Consider the following 14,352-nt stretch of genomic DNA (forward strand, 5'->3'; position numbering starts at 1 on the left):
TTGTTTCTGGAGAGAAGGTAAATCTAGATCCTTTCTTCCATCTTGTCCAGAAGAGGGAGTCTGTACCAGACACTTTCACTTCTGTGTCTCTGATAGCTTCCCCACTACCTGAAATATTCTTCTTTAATTGATAACCACTAATGACCCTCAGACTTCCACTTAGATTTCGTTTTGTCTATAAAATCCTTCCCAAGCACTTTCAGTCAAGTGCTCCCCCCACATACTTTCCTCTTGCCATGACACCTGCCACACTGTGCTGTACGAAGTTACTGCTTCAACTGTCCACATACCCGCACTGGGACGTAAGAGCTGGAGTAGTGCATCACGCACCTCTGTTTCCCGAGCACCCAGAACATGGCAGGTGCTCCATAAATATATTTGAATGAATAAACAAATGAGAGAAGCTTAAACAGACAGCAGCTATAGTCAAATTCATTTCATCACCGAGTTTTGTTCAGTATCATCCATTTCCTTAAAGATTATAAACTACCAGTTACAATTATATACCAACTGTAATTATGAAGTAGTTTAATAGTTATTGTTGAAACTATCTATATTTTTATATTTAAAACAACAATGACCAGATTGAATATTTTTCCCCTGCATGGTAGCCGTTATCTATACCTCAGGCCCACCATGTCTTGAAGGAAACAATCTATTGAGAAGAGCATACTTTCAAAATTCATACCAATTTCAGAGATGAAAATTCTTTTAACATATGTTTATTACCACCCAATTTAACCTTAATATGATTAACAAAATTAGAGGAACCCTGTATAAACACTCCTTGAAGAAGAAATTTAAATTGTAACCTATTAACATCTTTCCAGAGTCAAATGTTTCAGTCTGATCGTTTAATCTGAAATTAGCAAAAAATAATATTTAATGCTACATCCTTGAGTTCTACTTCTTCTCCGTGACTTGAGGAGGTACATTTGAAAGGTCTGACTGAATATGAAAAAAAAAAGGATCACAAAGACAGATGAAACACTGAAATGTCAACTCCCAAGATGGAAATCTGGTATTTGAAAAGAACTGCTTGGCTACTTGTGGACTAGCTGCCTACACCCAGACCCTCACCTCACCTCTTCAGTCCCAGGTGGCCTACACAAAGAAACTTAATGATTCTAGTACATTCTTAACTGTACCTCTTATGGAGACATCAATGAGAATATATTTTGACACATACTCCACCTATTATTTCATGATAACAAAGGGAGCTCAGGAAGATACCTCCACAAAACACCTGAGTTGCACAAAAGAATGCTTTCAACACTGAGTATTAACCTAGAAGATAATAAAAACTAAGACTCATCATCCAAGCTTTAATTCCAATCAAATCCAACAAGAGTATTGCAGGGATCCTGAAAACGAGGCAGTCAGGCAACAAAGCTCCGACATCTTGCCCATAAGAGAATTCTAGAAGGTCCACACTTACACTGCATGGGTTGTTGGCCGTCTGAGCTGGGCTGTAGAAGGACCCCCACTGGGTGGCTCGTCTCTCTTCCCGGGAAGGGGTGCTGTTCACAGGCAGGCCGGCTGGGACCCCAGGGCCTGCAGCTGCAGTGTTAGGGGGCTGGCTGCTGGGGGCCACGAGGGCAAAAGCGTCATCCAGGAGGGAGTGCATGGTCTGCCGCGCCTCCTCGATGGATGGCTGGGGCGGGATATACTGGGAGGCCGGGAAGGGCAGGCCTGGATACCTCCCCAGCTCAGCTGAAGACGGCGTCTGCACATCTGCTGGGAGGTCGGGATCAGACTACAGTGGGGGAAACAGCAAAGTGAAGAATCAGACACGAGCTTCTGTGGAGACCCAAAAACAAAACTCTAGGACTAAAAAAGAATTTAACAATTTTCACTGACATTGAGGAATGGGTTTACCATAAGAATTTTTCAAATCACAGCTGAGGAATGTGCATTACCTTTCATGGAGGCAAAAAGTTTGAATCAGAAGAAATAAAAAAGTAAAATTATTCCACAGTCATTTGTCCAGCAAAACTCAATCAACTCCCTGAAATGTATCTCAGTACCTGGAAGTGCACATGTTTTCCTGAAAGCCCCTAGCAAACAAAAATGATGTGTCAGAGTCTATATATTAAAATACCTAGTTGACTTTCCCCAGATACAGAAACCCAAAACTAAAGCAGTCTATTGACTATTAAAAATAGGAAGAATACACCTATTGTTGTATAGGTGTATTCGCCCTAAACACCCGCAGAAGAGTTCAAAGGCACCACGATATTACAACTACGTGTGTATAAACCATTTTAATACCTATTACGACAACTCTTTACAAACAGTAAATAGTGTCAATTATTTGTTCAGAAACTAACTTCTTTTAAATGGTGGTATCCCTGGATAACATGAGTCAACAAGAAAAGTTTAAATTATATTCTATACCCACTGTCAAAGAGGCAGGGACATTAAGTAACAATTAAGATTTTTAAAAAATCTTATTTCCTGATACTACCTTCTGAGCCAAGTGTTGTCATAATATATACTCGGTAAACTGTAAGAAACAAAACAAGGAACCAATGGAAGAAGAGGCCTTCCTGGTCTCAGTGGCCCCAGAAGCCCAAACATCACAATGACTACAACCGACGCACTGAAAAGAGAAGAGGTTCTGCTCGAGGGGCTGGTGACCCCTCGTTGGATCACTCTACATGAGGCCCAAAGGAAGGCATTCCCATATCGCTTTGGATCAGTGAGTCTCTTACAAAGAAAATCTCTCTTGCAGAGACACGTCCTTCCTCTTAGCCAACTGCCTAAAATGCTTCGTAATGACTATGGTCTGTCCAGCAATGATCCGTTATTATTCACACCAGTGTCAAACACTTAACAGCAGCAGCTGCTTAACTCCAAACAGAAAGAAAACCAGATAACGTACTGGCAAACCCACTAACAGCTCACAGACCTGTTTTGCTTAGGCCACACCAGTCTTTAAAAAATAGATGGGCAATATTTTAAAAATCTGAAAATTTCCTACTAAAACTCAAGAGTTCTGGATTCTCTTGGCAGACCTGGAAGCCCTGGCATCACTGGGCCCTCACCCTCGACAGAAACAAGTGCCATTAGGTAGAGACTGCCCCCCTGAGATGGGCAGGTGCTCTGCCCTTCACAACAGCGAGTGGACGGTCTCACTCCAAGGTACAATACACACTTAGTCCTGTGAGACTGTTTCTCCGAAACACAATATCCCAGTAAAGTTCTACTAAATGACTTAGTCATCAAGGTAAAGATTCGGGGCCCCAAAGGTCTCTGGTTTATGACGTAGCATTGGCAAGACTCTGTGTTCCTCTCCTTACAAGGTGCAAAAAACGGCCCACACTCATGCCCTTCTTCTGTTCTTGGTTTTCTCGAGAAGCAGATGGAGAAGAATGTAGTCAGTAGAAAGCCCCCAACCTAACACTTCATGGAGAAGAGGATAAGCATGTCTGTAAAAACATCCTACTGGTAAGTAAGAGGGTCTCTCCGAAGCCAGAAGCGATGTTCCTGATGGCGGTTCCAGGAGCTGACTGGGTAACCGCACTGCAGGGAAGACAGCAGTGTGGCCACAGCCTAAACCGAGATTCCAAGGTGGGGGACAAACCCTACATACACTTGAAGAGAGTCCTTAAGAGCTATAGCCACTGCCAGTCTCACCCTCAGTAGTCATAACTCTAAAGAAGGTTTAACTTTGACAGCAAGAGAGACATGCTGTGAAGGTGTGAAGTGAGGTCCCCTTGGAGTCTCACTGATCCCATGAATCCTGCCAAGAAGGCAAAGAACTACAGAGCCGTGATGTCAGAGCTTCCTGTTCTCTGGTCTTCTTGCTGCCTCCACACTTCGCAGGCTAGACTATTAGCAACCTGCAGGCCAAGAAGAGGTCTTGTTCATTTTCCTATGTCCCAACATCCAACACAGTGTTTCACATGTAGATGGTACTTAATAAGAAATGAATAACTGTGATCTTCAGAAGTTGAGATTTACCCAGGATCCCTGAGTTGGAATTTGAATTCCATTCTCTTGAATCCAAGTTTGATGACTTTGTTTTAATTTATTTTACTTATTTTTGGCTGCGTCAGGTCTTCATTGCTGCGCACGGGCTTTCTCTAGTTGTGGCGAGCAGGGGCTACTCTTCCTTGTGGTGCGCAGGCTTCTCATCGCGATGGCTTCTCTTATTGCGGAGCACGGGCTCTAGGCGCACGGGCTTCAGTAGCTGTGGCTCGCGGGCTCTAGAGCGCAAGTTCAGAAGTTGTGGCGCACGGGCTTAGCTGCTCCATGGCACGTGGCATCTTCCCAGACCAGGGCTCGAACCCGTGTCCCCTGCGTTGGCAGGCAGATTCTTAACCACTGTGCCACCAGGGAAGCCCCCAAGTTTGATGACTTTGATATTCAACTTGTTTCCTTTGCACAGATACATGTTCACCTATCACTCCTCAGAAATACATGAGAACTTTTTTACCTTTAGTCATCAGAGACGATGTATCCTGGTGCCTCTTTGCAATCCTTCGTATTATAAGAATGAGTGATCACGCACCATGGTTGGCCCAGGACAAGCTCAGTTCACGCCTGTTGTCCCAGTATAATTAACAGCATCTCCTTTCACCCTCACAAGTGTCTGGCTTGGATAATAAATTATATCAGCATTGACAAACTTCCATAAGGGGCCAGAGAGTAAATAGTTTAGGCTTCGTGAGCCACACAGCTACTCAACTCTGCCACTGTAGCAAGAGCAGCCATAGATAACACAAAAATGATGGGTGTGGCTGTGTTCCAATAAAACTTTATTTACAAAAGCAGACAGCAGGCCGGATTTGCCTGAGGGTCAATGTTTGCTGAGGCTTGAATTATAATGGTAGCCCTAGTTACAAGAAGTCCAGAAATATTTCTTTCACCTCAGGAGAAGAGAGCTCTCAAGAAGAAGATATTTTGAGGCGAAAGCATATAATTCAAGACAGTTCAAAAACACGTATGTCTAGGGCTTCTCTGGTGGTGCAGTGGTTGAGAGTCCGCCTGCCGATGCAGGGGACACGGGTTCGTGCCCCGGTCCGGGAAGATCCCACATGCTGCGGAGCGGCTGGGCCCGTGAGCCATGGCCACTGAGCCTGCGCATCCGGAGCCTGTGCTCCGCAATGGGAGAGGCCACAACAGTGAGAGGCCCGCGTACCGCAAAAAAAAAAAAAAAAAAAAAAAAAAATGTATGTCTAGTATAATCTTCAAGATGAAATACTACCTAAGAAAAGGTGAGTTCCCAAAAAGGCATTATCTGTGAAGGTATGTGTTTCATCGGACTCACAGACTTAGAAAACAAATTTATGGTTACCAAAGGGGAAAGGTGGGGGGAGGTATAAATTAGGAGGTTGGGATTAACATATACAACAAGGACCTACTGTACAGCACAGGGAACTCTACTCCATCTTCTGTAATAACCTATATGGGAAAAAAATCGGAAAAAAAATAGATATATGGGGCTTCCCTGGTGGCGCAGTGGTTGAGAGTCCGTCTGCCGATGCTGGGGACACGGGTTCGTGCCCCAGTCCGGGAAGATCCCACATGCCGCGGTGTGGCTGGGCCCATGAGCCATGGCCGCTGAGCCTGCGCGTCTGGAGCCTGTGCTCCGCAGCGGGAGAGGCCACAGCGGTGAGGGGCCCGCGTACCGGAAAAAAAAAAAAAAAAAAAAAAAAAAAAGAACAGATATACGTATATGTATAACTGAATCACTTTGCTGTACACCTGAAACTAACACAATATTGTAAATCAACTATACTCCAATATAAAATTAAAAAATAAAAATCATACAATATAAGTATTAAAAAAAAGAAAATATACGTTTCAGAATTTTTAGGGAGAGAAAGTAAAAAGTCCATCTGAGGAAGAATTTCTTATTAGGGAACCTTTGAAAAATGGAGCCATGTGGGATGAAGCAGCTGACTGAGTTAGTGTTTTCCAGGGAAGGGCTTCTTCCCACCAGCTGAGGGAGGAACCTCTATGCTTTCTGCTAAGAAAAAAAGCAAGGAGAAGAAGGATAGTCTGGGCCACCATGAAAGAGGCCTGATTTATGGTCATTGAGAGGGCAAGGGGAGGACAGGTTATTTCCTCACAAAACTCAATGGCACTGGACGATGGAACTCAGGGCTACTGAAAAAAGAACGTGCGGGACTGCAGAGGCTCTCCTACAGATTTGTCTCAGAGAAGGAGCCCTGGGGCTCTGGAAGCTACGAGGGAAGAAGAAATACTCCCCCTTCTTCTGCTCATCGGTTTCACACAACAGGATCTCTGAGATCCCGGATGAAACAAAAACGAAAGCTCCAGGGGACCATCCTGGGGAGTCAAGGGAACAGCCCTCCCCAGATCAAGCCACACACCACAGACGCCCAAACACCTGTCCAAAAACACGGCAGCGGCTCAGGAGCGCCACCTACTGTGAGAACTGCCTGAGGTTCCCCCACCCGAGGAATTCATTCACAGCCTTCAGAAAGGATTCATTCATTCTGTTGGGGAGCAAAGCAGCCTAATTTGTAGACATTCCAACCCACGGGAATCACACCAATCCTGATGAGCCAGTTACGAAGGGATGGTCAGTCTCAGGACACCAGAAACACAGCAAGTTCCAAGGGAAAACCCTGGTTCTTTCAGATGATCATGACAATTACATTTAGCCCCAATGTCAGTATGGTATTTGGCACGTATGTCTAATTCTGTTTAGTGCCTCTCAGTGTTAGTTATTTGTGTAATTTGAGAGATAAAATATAAAACTCAAATAAGAAATCACTGGTTACATAAGCTCTGAGTGATCATGTACATCACAAACTCCTTCTCCAAGAATGTGTTTTGCTCATTTCTCTCTAAAAAGGATGGGTCTGTAACTTTGTCTCCAGAAGGAGAAAGGTGGTCTTGGGCAACGAGAAAGGGCTTCACCCTGGCACAGGGCTACAGACGTGCACTTTGTGTCCCGGTGCTGCCAGACACACTGGGAACGTGGGGCTCCTGCTCTGTCTTGGGGTGTCTTTGTGTCTGTATTTCTCACGGCCCCTTGGGGAGGCTGGCCCTTTCTTCCCTGCTCAGTGGGGTCTGTATGTGTCTTAATGCTGTCAACGTTTGCTTTAACACTACAAGCAACTCTGTGCCCCTTTCCTTTGGAAAAAATTGTTTAACTCCCTATTTCTTAATTTCCATTAAGCTCTTTCTTCCTTTAAAACTAGATATATATAGTAGCAAATGTAATATCCTCTTAGCACTCCAAGAACAGACGATGGGACAAAACCCTAAATGTCCCTCCCACCATGAAACCCAAACAACTCTCTGATGAAGGGAAGAAAAAAGAAACTTTCTGGACGCTTCTCTCTGTTTTCCAATTAACCTCGGGAAGTTGCCATTCTGAAGCCTGAGAGGACAGGGTTTGCTTAATAGGAAGTAAAAACACTGAGTGTGTTTCCAGAGGGCTCCCCCAGCAGCCCCTTGGTCGGTATGACTCGAGTCCTTCTTCAAAGGAAGTGCCCACCCCTTCCCCACCCTACGCGCCTCACAACCTAGCTGGCCCTGGAGCATCCCCCACTGGGCATCAGCATCACCCAGGGCAGCAGCCGTCACTGCTCATTCTCCTCTCCCTAAGAGCGACCAGAAGCAAGGCTCAACATTACACACCGGGCAACCAATATAGGCAGAGTTGTGGACACCAGGGGGCCGTTTGTAAGTGCCGTCGCTGTCTGTGGTGATAAGTCTATCCTTCTCAGCATCTCCGGGGCAGCCATTGACCTGATGTTTCCGGCGTGGTTTAGGAGAACGTTTTATCCTGGAGCTGCCAGGAGAAAAGAGAGGTTATCTTCATAGGAAATAACCTTCCGGCCATGGGCTCATCAACTAAACGCCAAGTATTTTCTGCGTACCCAGGACCTGCTAGCCACTGTAGTAAACACCCCACAGGATGTAAACAGTGTGTAAGACACAGTCTCTGCTCTAAGAAAGCTCACAGTCCACCGGGGCAGACTATACTAAACACACGGAACAACAGAGGATAATATCACCGCTGGCTACCTGTGGCCTGATCTAGGTCTTGAAAAATGAGTAGGATCTGCGGACGGGCAGGGAAGTGGGGCAAGTGTGAGGTGCAGGCAGGACCGTGTGGAGGGCCAGAAACAGGAATGCAGATGAATGTCTGGGGGGCAATGAGGCCACCACCTAGGGGGCGGCAGTTCCTCTGTGCTGCTGGGCGGAGTGGGGAGCAGCTGGGTGAAAGGCAGTGCCCCGCTAGGTACAGGAGTCCAGGGTCCACCCGGCAGGCAGCCCAAGCCAGCACAGGTGTGAGCAGAGCAAGACACAAACGAGAGCTGATCTTACACAAAATGCCTCTGCATTAGGGAGCAAGGGCCTGGGAGACCAAGAGACCGAGACTCTGAGAGCGGCTGTGCGCCTGGCCGAACTGGTGACCAAGCACGGGAGGTGGAGATGCTGGGGGTGAGAGCTGAAGAAGAGAGGCAGGGAGAGGGAGCCCTGGAGCCCTCTGAGAAGGACGGCGCCACATTTTCAGAAGTCTGAATTCCAGGAGACACGAAACCCAGGGAGGTGCTCCGGGGCCACTGGGGTGGAATGAATGCAGCCTTCACCACAGGTGACCTCCAGGTGGGATGGCGGCCTCCCAGCCTACCCAGCCTGGAGTCGCTTGCAGAGACTTCTCCCTGCCCCCTCCACAGCCAAGCCATCGTAGCCCTGCAGCAGGGGCCTCCGGCCCGGCTCGGGGCCCACCTCTTCCTGGGCTCTATGAACACAGAGGGCACGCTGGCCGTGGGGTCCAGGATCTTGTCGATCTGCATCTGCGCCCTGCGGTACACGCGGTGCCGCTCCCGCGTGTCTCCCGACGACAGCTCGTCCAGCACCGGGAACTCGTAGTGCCCGCGGCGCTTGGCGCGGAGCCGGATCTTGTTCCGATGGTGCTCGATCTCCGACTTGTGCCGCAGCGCTGTCTGGATCTGGGAAACGAGACAGACGGAACGTTCTGACGGTCTCTGGGACCACGCAGAGAAAGCAGCTGGGAGGCCTTCCTGCGACTCTCCTCCCCCCGCCCCCGGCTGTCCTAGGCGCCCACGAGGCCCCGAAGGGGTGGCAGGGACAGGCACACCCACATGGGGCGTGGGGAACCTCCATCATCCGGAGCTGTATCCCCACACTCCACGTGGTGGGTGGGACGCAGGAAGCCATGGTATCGGCCCCCAAACAGGGCAAAAGAACTCAAACCCGGGAAACAGGCCAGTGGCAACTTTGAAGATACTGAGAGACAGTGACAACTATATGTCATACGACCCGAGAAAAGAGTAAATATTTTCCATACCCAATAATATCACTACTTTAGAGATTTTTAAATTAAGACAGAGTGAAAGAAGATATTTGCATTATACAATAAAATACCCATTTACTAATGATGCTTAGTGTTACCAAAACAAGCCCCCAGCCATGAGACACCCCTCCTCAAAGTGGAAAATCGACACGTATGGAAACACATCCTCGCTGGCTACAAGGGGCCTGAACTAGGTCTCCAAGAGCCGGCTGGTTCTGAAGCAGGGGAGGGAGGGAAGTGGGCAGAGGGTGTGCAGGGAAGGCACCAAGGTGCTGAGGGCCAGAAGCAGGAATGCAGACGCAGGTCTGGGGGAACGAGGCCACAGCTCCGGGAGCGGCAGGTCGGCTGAGCTATCAGGGAGAGCAGACGGGGAATGCTTTCCTTCATGGAGGTGCCTCCCCTTGTTTTCTAAGCCCTTAGCCCAGCTTCAGAGGACTTAACAGCAAGCAAGATGGAGACAGAGGGAAAAAGGGAAACCAAACTAGGCATCCGACTGGGAGAAGAGAGCAGGAGCAACGTCTAAGACAAGGTGGGATGCTCCTGGCCACGCCACAGTGGACGAGGAGCCACATGCTCCTTGCGACTGCTTGAGGGAGGGTCAGGCGGATGAGATTCTTGACAACTTCCCAGCAGGATGATTCAGGAAGCCCCTCTTACTCTATCAGGATCTAACTGTTCTTTAAAATATGTGAGGTCCCCACAGGAGGACCAAGACATGCTAGGAATGTGCACCAGAACCTCCTAAAAAGAAAACATTTCCACTGAGATGTATGGAGCCTACCGGTAGGTGCACCAGTACTGATAATGCTCTTGTTCTTAAGTTGGGCTTTCACTTTATGCTTTATAATCAATATATATGTTTCCTATACCATATGCATGCATCAAATACATTTTAAAGATAGTAAAAGAAAAAAGTGGCGATGAGTGCTATCCAGTTGTGAGGCCTGGTGAGCTTATTCTCTTCTTTTTTTGGCCACACGGAGAACCTACTCCAGGGTGCTTACTCATGGCCATGTGAGGCACATGCAACACACAGGACTGATGGGGTCATAGGTCTAGGCTAGGACCGGGGTCATGCAGGGTCAGGGCTCCTGAGCATCAGTGAGAAGAGACAGCATGTGTCACCTTGAACCCATGACACACGTTCTTCTGGTCATGGCCTTGGCAAGGAGCCAATGAGGTGTGGAGAGGAGAATGTGTAAGAACTCTTGCTAAGACTTCTGTAAGATGATCCACTTTAAGGATTGAATTGCATCAATTATTAGTTCACCTGGCAGAACTCACAACAGCAGCAGGTATTTCTTAGAGGCAAGAAACTGACAGTCATGATGCCACCATGTGTGCGACCCTAAACAGCATTCATTCCACTCATGGTCCAGACCAGGCCAAACTCCTCAAGTTCAAGTTAACAGTGACGTGACCCGGCCTTCTGGTTCCCCAAATCTTAGGAGGAAAGCAGATCTATCTCACTGTTCCAGGAGTCACTGGAAATACAGTTTCTTCCCAAGACTTACCTAGATGTTTGGGGCCAGAGCAGATCTATCAGGCATCACAGAGTCTACTGTGGTCCCAAGATTACCCCACATTCAACAATTCACTAGGAGAACTCTCAGGACTCAGAATGTAAGTCCAATTTATTACAGCAAAAGGACACAAAGCAAAACCAGCATAGAGGAATGGCACATAGGGTGAGGTCTGGAGGAAACCAGGCACAGCTTCCAAGAGTCCTTTCCCAGAAAAGTCACGCAGGATGTGAACTCCTCCAGCAATGAGTTGTGACAACGCATGCGACACGTCTACCAGGGAAGCTCATTAGAGACTCAATGCCCAGGATGTTTACTGGAGGCCGGTCACATAGGCACCCTCTGCCTAGCATGTACCAAAATTCCAGACTCCCAGAAGAAAGAGTTGCTCAGCAAAAATCATGTTGCTTGTACAAACAGTTTAGGCACAGCGAGCCACTCCATTCTGGGAATGGTGGGAATCTTTCCAAGATCCAAATCCCCAAACCCCAGCCACGGGCTAAGGCGGACTTTCTCAGGATAGCCACCCCTGGTCTTTAATCTGCACATCCACCAGTGTGCCTACTAGTGTCCTTGAATGGTATGTGATCTAAAAACACTGAGTACCAGATTTTAAATTAAGAACATCTGTGAGCAGCTCCTAACTTTAGCTCATATTTTTGACACTAACTTCATTTTTAAGCAGTGACCAAATGAGAATGTAAGGTTTTTCTTTTTTTATTAATGTACTTTTTCATAAAACCAAATACCTCTTTGTTAATTTTGTTGGTTTCGGCCACTCGGTCGGCCAGGATGGGGTGTGGAACTGGGGGTGCCGGGATGGGCTGCATGGCGATCAGCTGAATCTTATTGGGGACCCGCCGACTGGCCTCCGAGGAGCGGGAGATCCTGTCCACATGCTCAAAGATGGAGGCTGACGAATGCTGCTCATTCCCCGAGCTGGGTGCTGCCCCTGGAACAGAAGGAAAAGAAAAATTAAGAAATAAAGTCATTGTAAAGAAAGAGCAAATCATCACAATTAGGGATTTCTTAAAGAATCGTCAGATGGGCCCCTGACCAAAAACACATCCCCAACTCCAAGGCAGAGTACTTGAAATGTCACTATTCGAACTTAAATTGTCTGGGATAAGTAGTGTCTCCTTCAGTCTCATTAAAAATTACAAATATCCATAGGCAAGATATGAAAATCACTACGACATTATGTGCCCCAAGTGGCCCTGTTTTGTCTAAAGGTGTTTCAAAGTCTTCAGTAAGACAGGGTAAAGGACAGGAGAAGCCTGACGTGGGTAGGCCAGTAGCAATTTACAGAACTTGGAGGACAACACTTATGGCAGCTCTGAATGTCCATGCTCATTTGAAGTGATATAAATTTAGTTGCAAGGCAATTACACTGTTGAGATAACAGAAGACCAGGGGATTGTGGACCTGCTGGCAAGTACCAGTGAATGATTAAGGCTTCTGCCTTCTCAGTTCTGATGAAGAAAGAGAATGAAGAGTCAGGAGAAGAAAAAGCTACTGCCTGCATGGAATTAGTTCCCACTTTAAAAACAGATGAAGAGGGGCTTCCCTGGTGGCGCAGTGGTTGAGAGTCTGCCTGCTGATGCAGGGGACACGGGTTCATGCCCCGGTCCGAGACCGCGGAGCGGCTAGGCCCACGAGCCATGGCCGCTGAGCCTGCGCGCCCGGAGCCTGTGCTCCGCAACGGAAGACGCCACAACAGTGAGAGGCCCGCGTACCGCAAAAAAAAAACAGATGAAGAGAACACTGAAAAATGGTTAAAAGGGTAATTATTTTAAGTAACCAGAACTGCAAAAAAGAAAAATATTTAAATGTATAGAAAAAAAGATAGAAAAACACTTTAACAGAGACTGGATCTTGGTATGAGTAATGTTCTCCAATTTCTTGTATTTTCTGTAACGTGGATTTTCTCTAGTCAGTATTACTTTTATAATAGAAATAATCCAAATAAACTTTAATTTTAAAAAGGCAAAGAGGGTCTTCCCTGTTGGTGCAGTGGTTGGGATTCTGCCTGCCAGTGCAGGGGACACGGGTTCGAGTCCTAGTTGGGGAAGATCCCACATGCCGCGGAGCAACTAGGCCCGTGCACCACAACTACTGAGCCCACGTGCCACAATTACTGAGCCCGCGTGCCCCAATTACTGAAGCCAACACGCCTAGAGCCCATGCTCCGCAACGAGAAGCCACTGCAAAGTGAAGCCCACGCACCACAACGAAGAGTAGCCCCCACTCACTGCAACTAAAGAAAGCCCGCATGCAGCAATGAAGACCTAATGAAGCCAAAAATAAAATTAAAAAAAAAAATGTTTTTTAAAGGCAAAGAAAGAGATGAAGAGGGGCTGAATGGATGGAAAGAACTCTCCAGTTAGACACACTAAGATCCCACATGCCCTCCCTCTAAGCCACAGGTCTCCTCTAGACGCTCTGGACACTGCTTGAAAATAAATGGCCAACAGGCCAAGAGAAGAAGTGAACGCATGCCAAAACTATTTTTAAACAAAAGCCTAAGTTTTGAAACCTCGAGCATAAGTGAAAAATATACAGGTTTCCCCTCAGTGTAAAAAAAGTGTTGAGCAAGAGGGCAGACAACAGAAGCAAAAACTACAATTCTGCAGCCTGTGGAACAAAAACCACATTCACAGAAAGACAGACAAGACGAAAAGGCAGAGGGCTATGTACCAGATGAAGGAAAAAGATAAAACCCCAGAAAAACAACTAAATGATGTGGATATAGGCAACTTTCCAGAAAAAGAATTCAGAATAATGATAGTGAAGATGATCCAGGACCTTGGAAAAAGAATGGAGGCAAAGATCGAAAAGATGCAAGAAATGTTTAACCAAGACCCAGAAGAATTAAAGAACAAACAAACAGAGATGAACAATACAATAACTGAAATGAAAACTACACTAGAAGGAATCAATAGCAGAATAATTGAGGCAGAAGAACGGATAAGTGACTGGGAAGACAGAATGGTGGAATTCACTGCTGCAGAACAAAGAAAAAAGAATGAAAAGAAATGAAGACAGCCTAAGAGACCTCTGGGACAACATTAAACGCAACAACATTCGCATTATAGGGGTCCCAGAGGGAGAAGACAGAGAGAAAGGATCAGAGAAAATATGTGAAGAGATTGTAGTCGAAAACTTCCCTAACACGGGAAAGGAAATAGCCACCCAAGTCCAGGAAGCGCAGAGCCCCATATAGGATAAACCCAAGGAGAAACACGCCAAGACACATAGTAATCAAATTGGTAAAAATTAAAGACAAAGAAAAATTATTAAAAGCAGCAAGGGAAGAACGACAAATAATATACAAGGGAACTGCCATAAGGTTAACAGCTGATTTCTCAGCAGAAACTCTACAAGCCAGAAGGAAGTAGCATGATATACTTAAAGTGATGAAAGGGAAGAACTTACAACCAAGATTACTCGACCTGGCAAGGATCTCAATCAGATTCGATGAAGAAATCAAAAGCTTTACAGACAAGCGAAAGCTAAGAG

The 14,352-nt window shown here is 46.6% G+C and overlaps 1 protein-coding gene across 1 annotated transcript in view; it reads right to left on the bottom strand.

The window, feature by feature from the left end:
• The window catches only part of KIAA1549 (KIAA1549 ortholog), a 146,661-nt gene that overhangs the window by 29,266 nt on the left and 103,043 nt on the right, over nucleotides 1–14,352 (bottom strand). The window contains exons 13-16 of the mRNA XM_060020021.1: nucleotides 11,583–11,785; nucleotides 8,722–8,945; nucleotides 7,624–7,777; nucleotides 1,439–1,756 (exon numbers count right to left, since the gene is read on the bottom strand). Of these exons, the coding sequence (XP_059876004.1) occupies nucleotides 1,439–1,756; nucleotides 7,624–7,777; nucleotides 8,722–8,945; nucleotides 11,583–11,785 (899 nt within the window). The remainder of the gene's footprint in view (nucleotides 1–1,438; nucleotides 1,757–7,623; nucleotides 7,778–8,721; nucleotides 8,946–11,582; nucleotides 11,786–14,352) is intronic.

Source organism: Delphinus delphis, chromosome 9 (assembly GCF_949987515.2).
Source record: "Delphinus delphis chromosome 9, mDelDel1.2, whole genome shotgun sequence".
NCBI classification, from domain to species: Eukaryota; Metazoa; Chordata; class Mammalia; order Artiodactyla; family Delphinidae; genus Delphinus; species Delphinus delphis.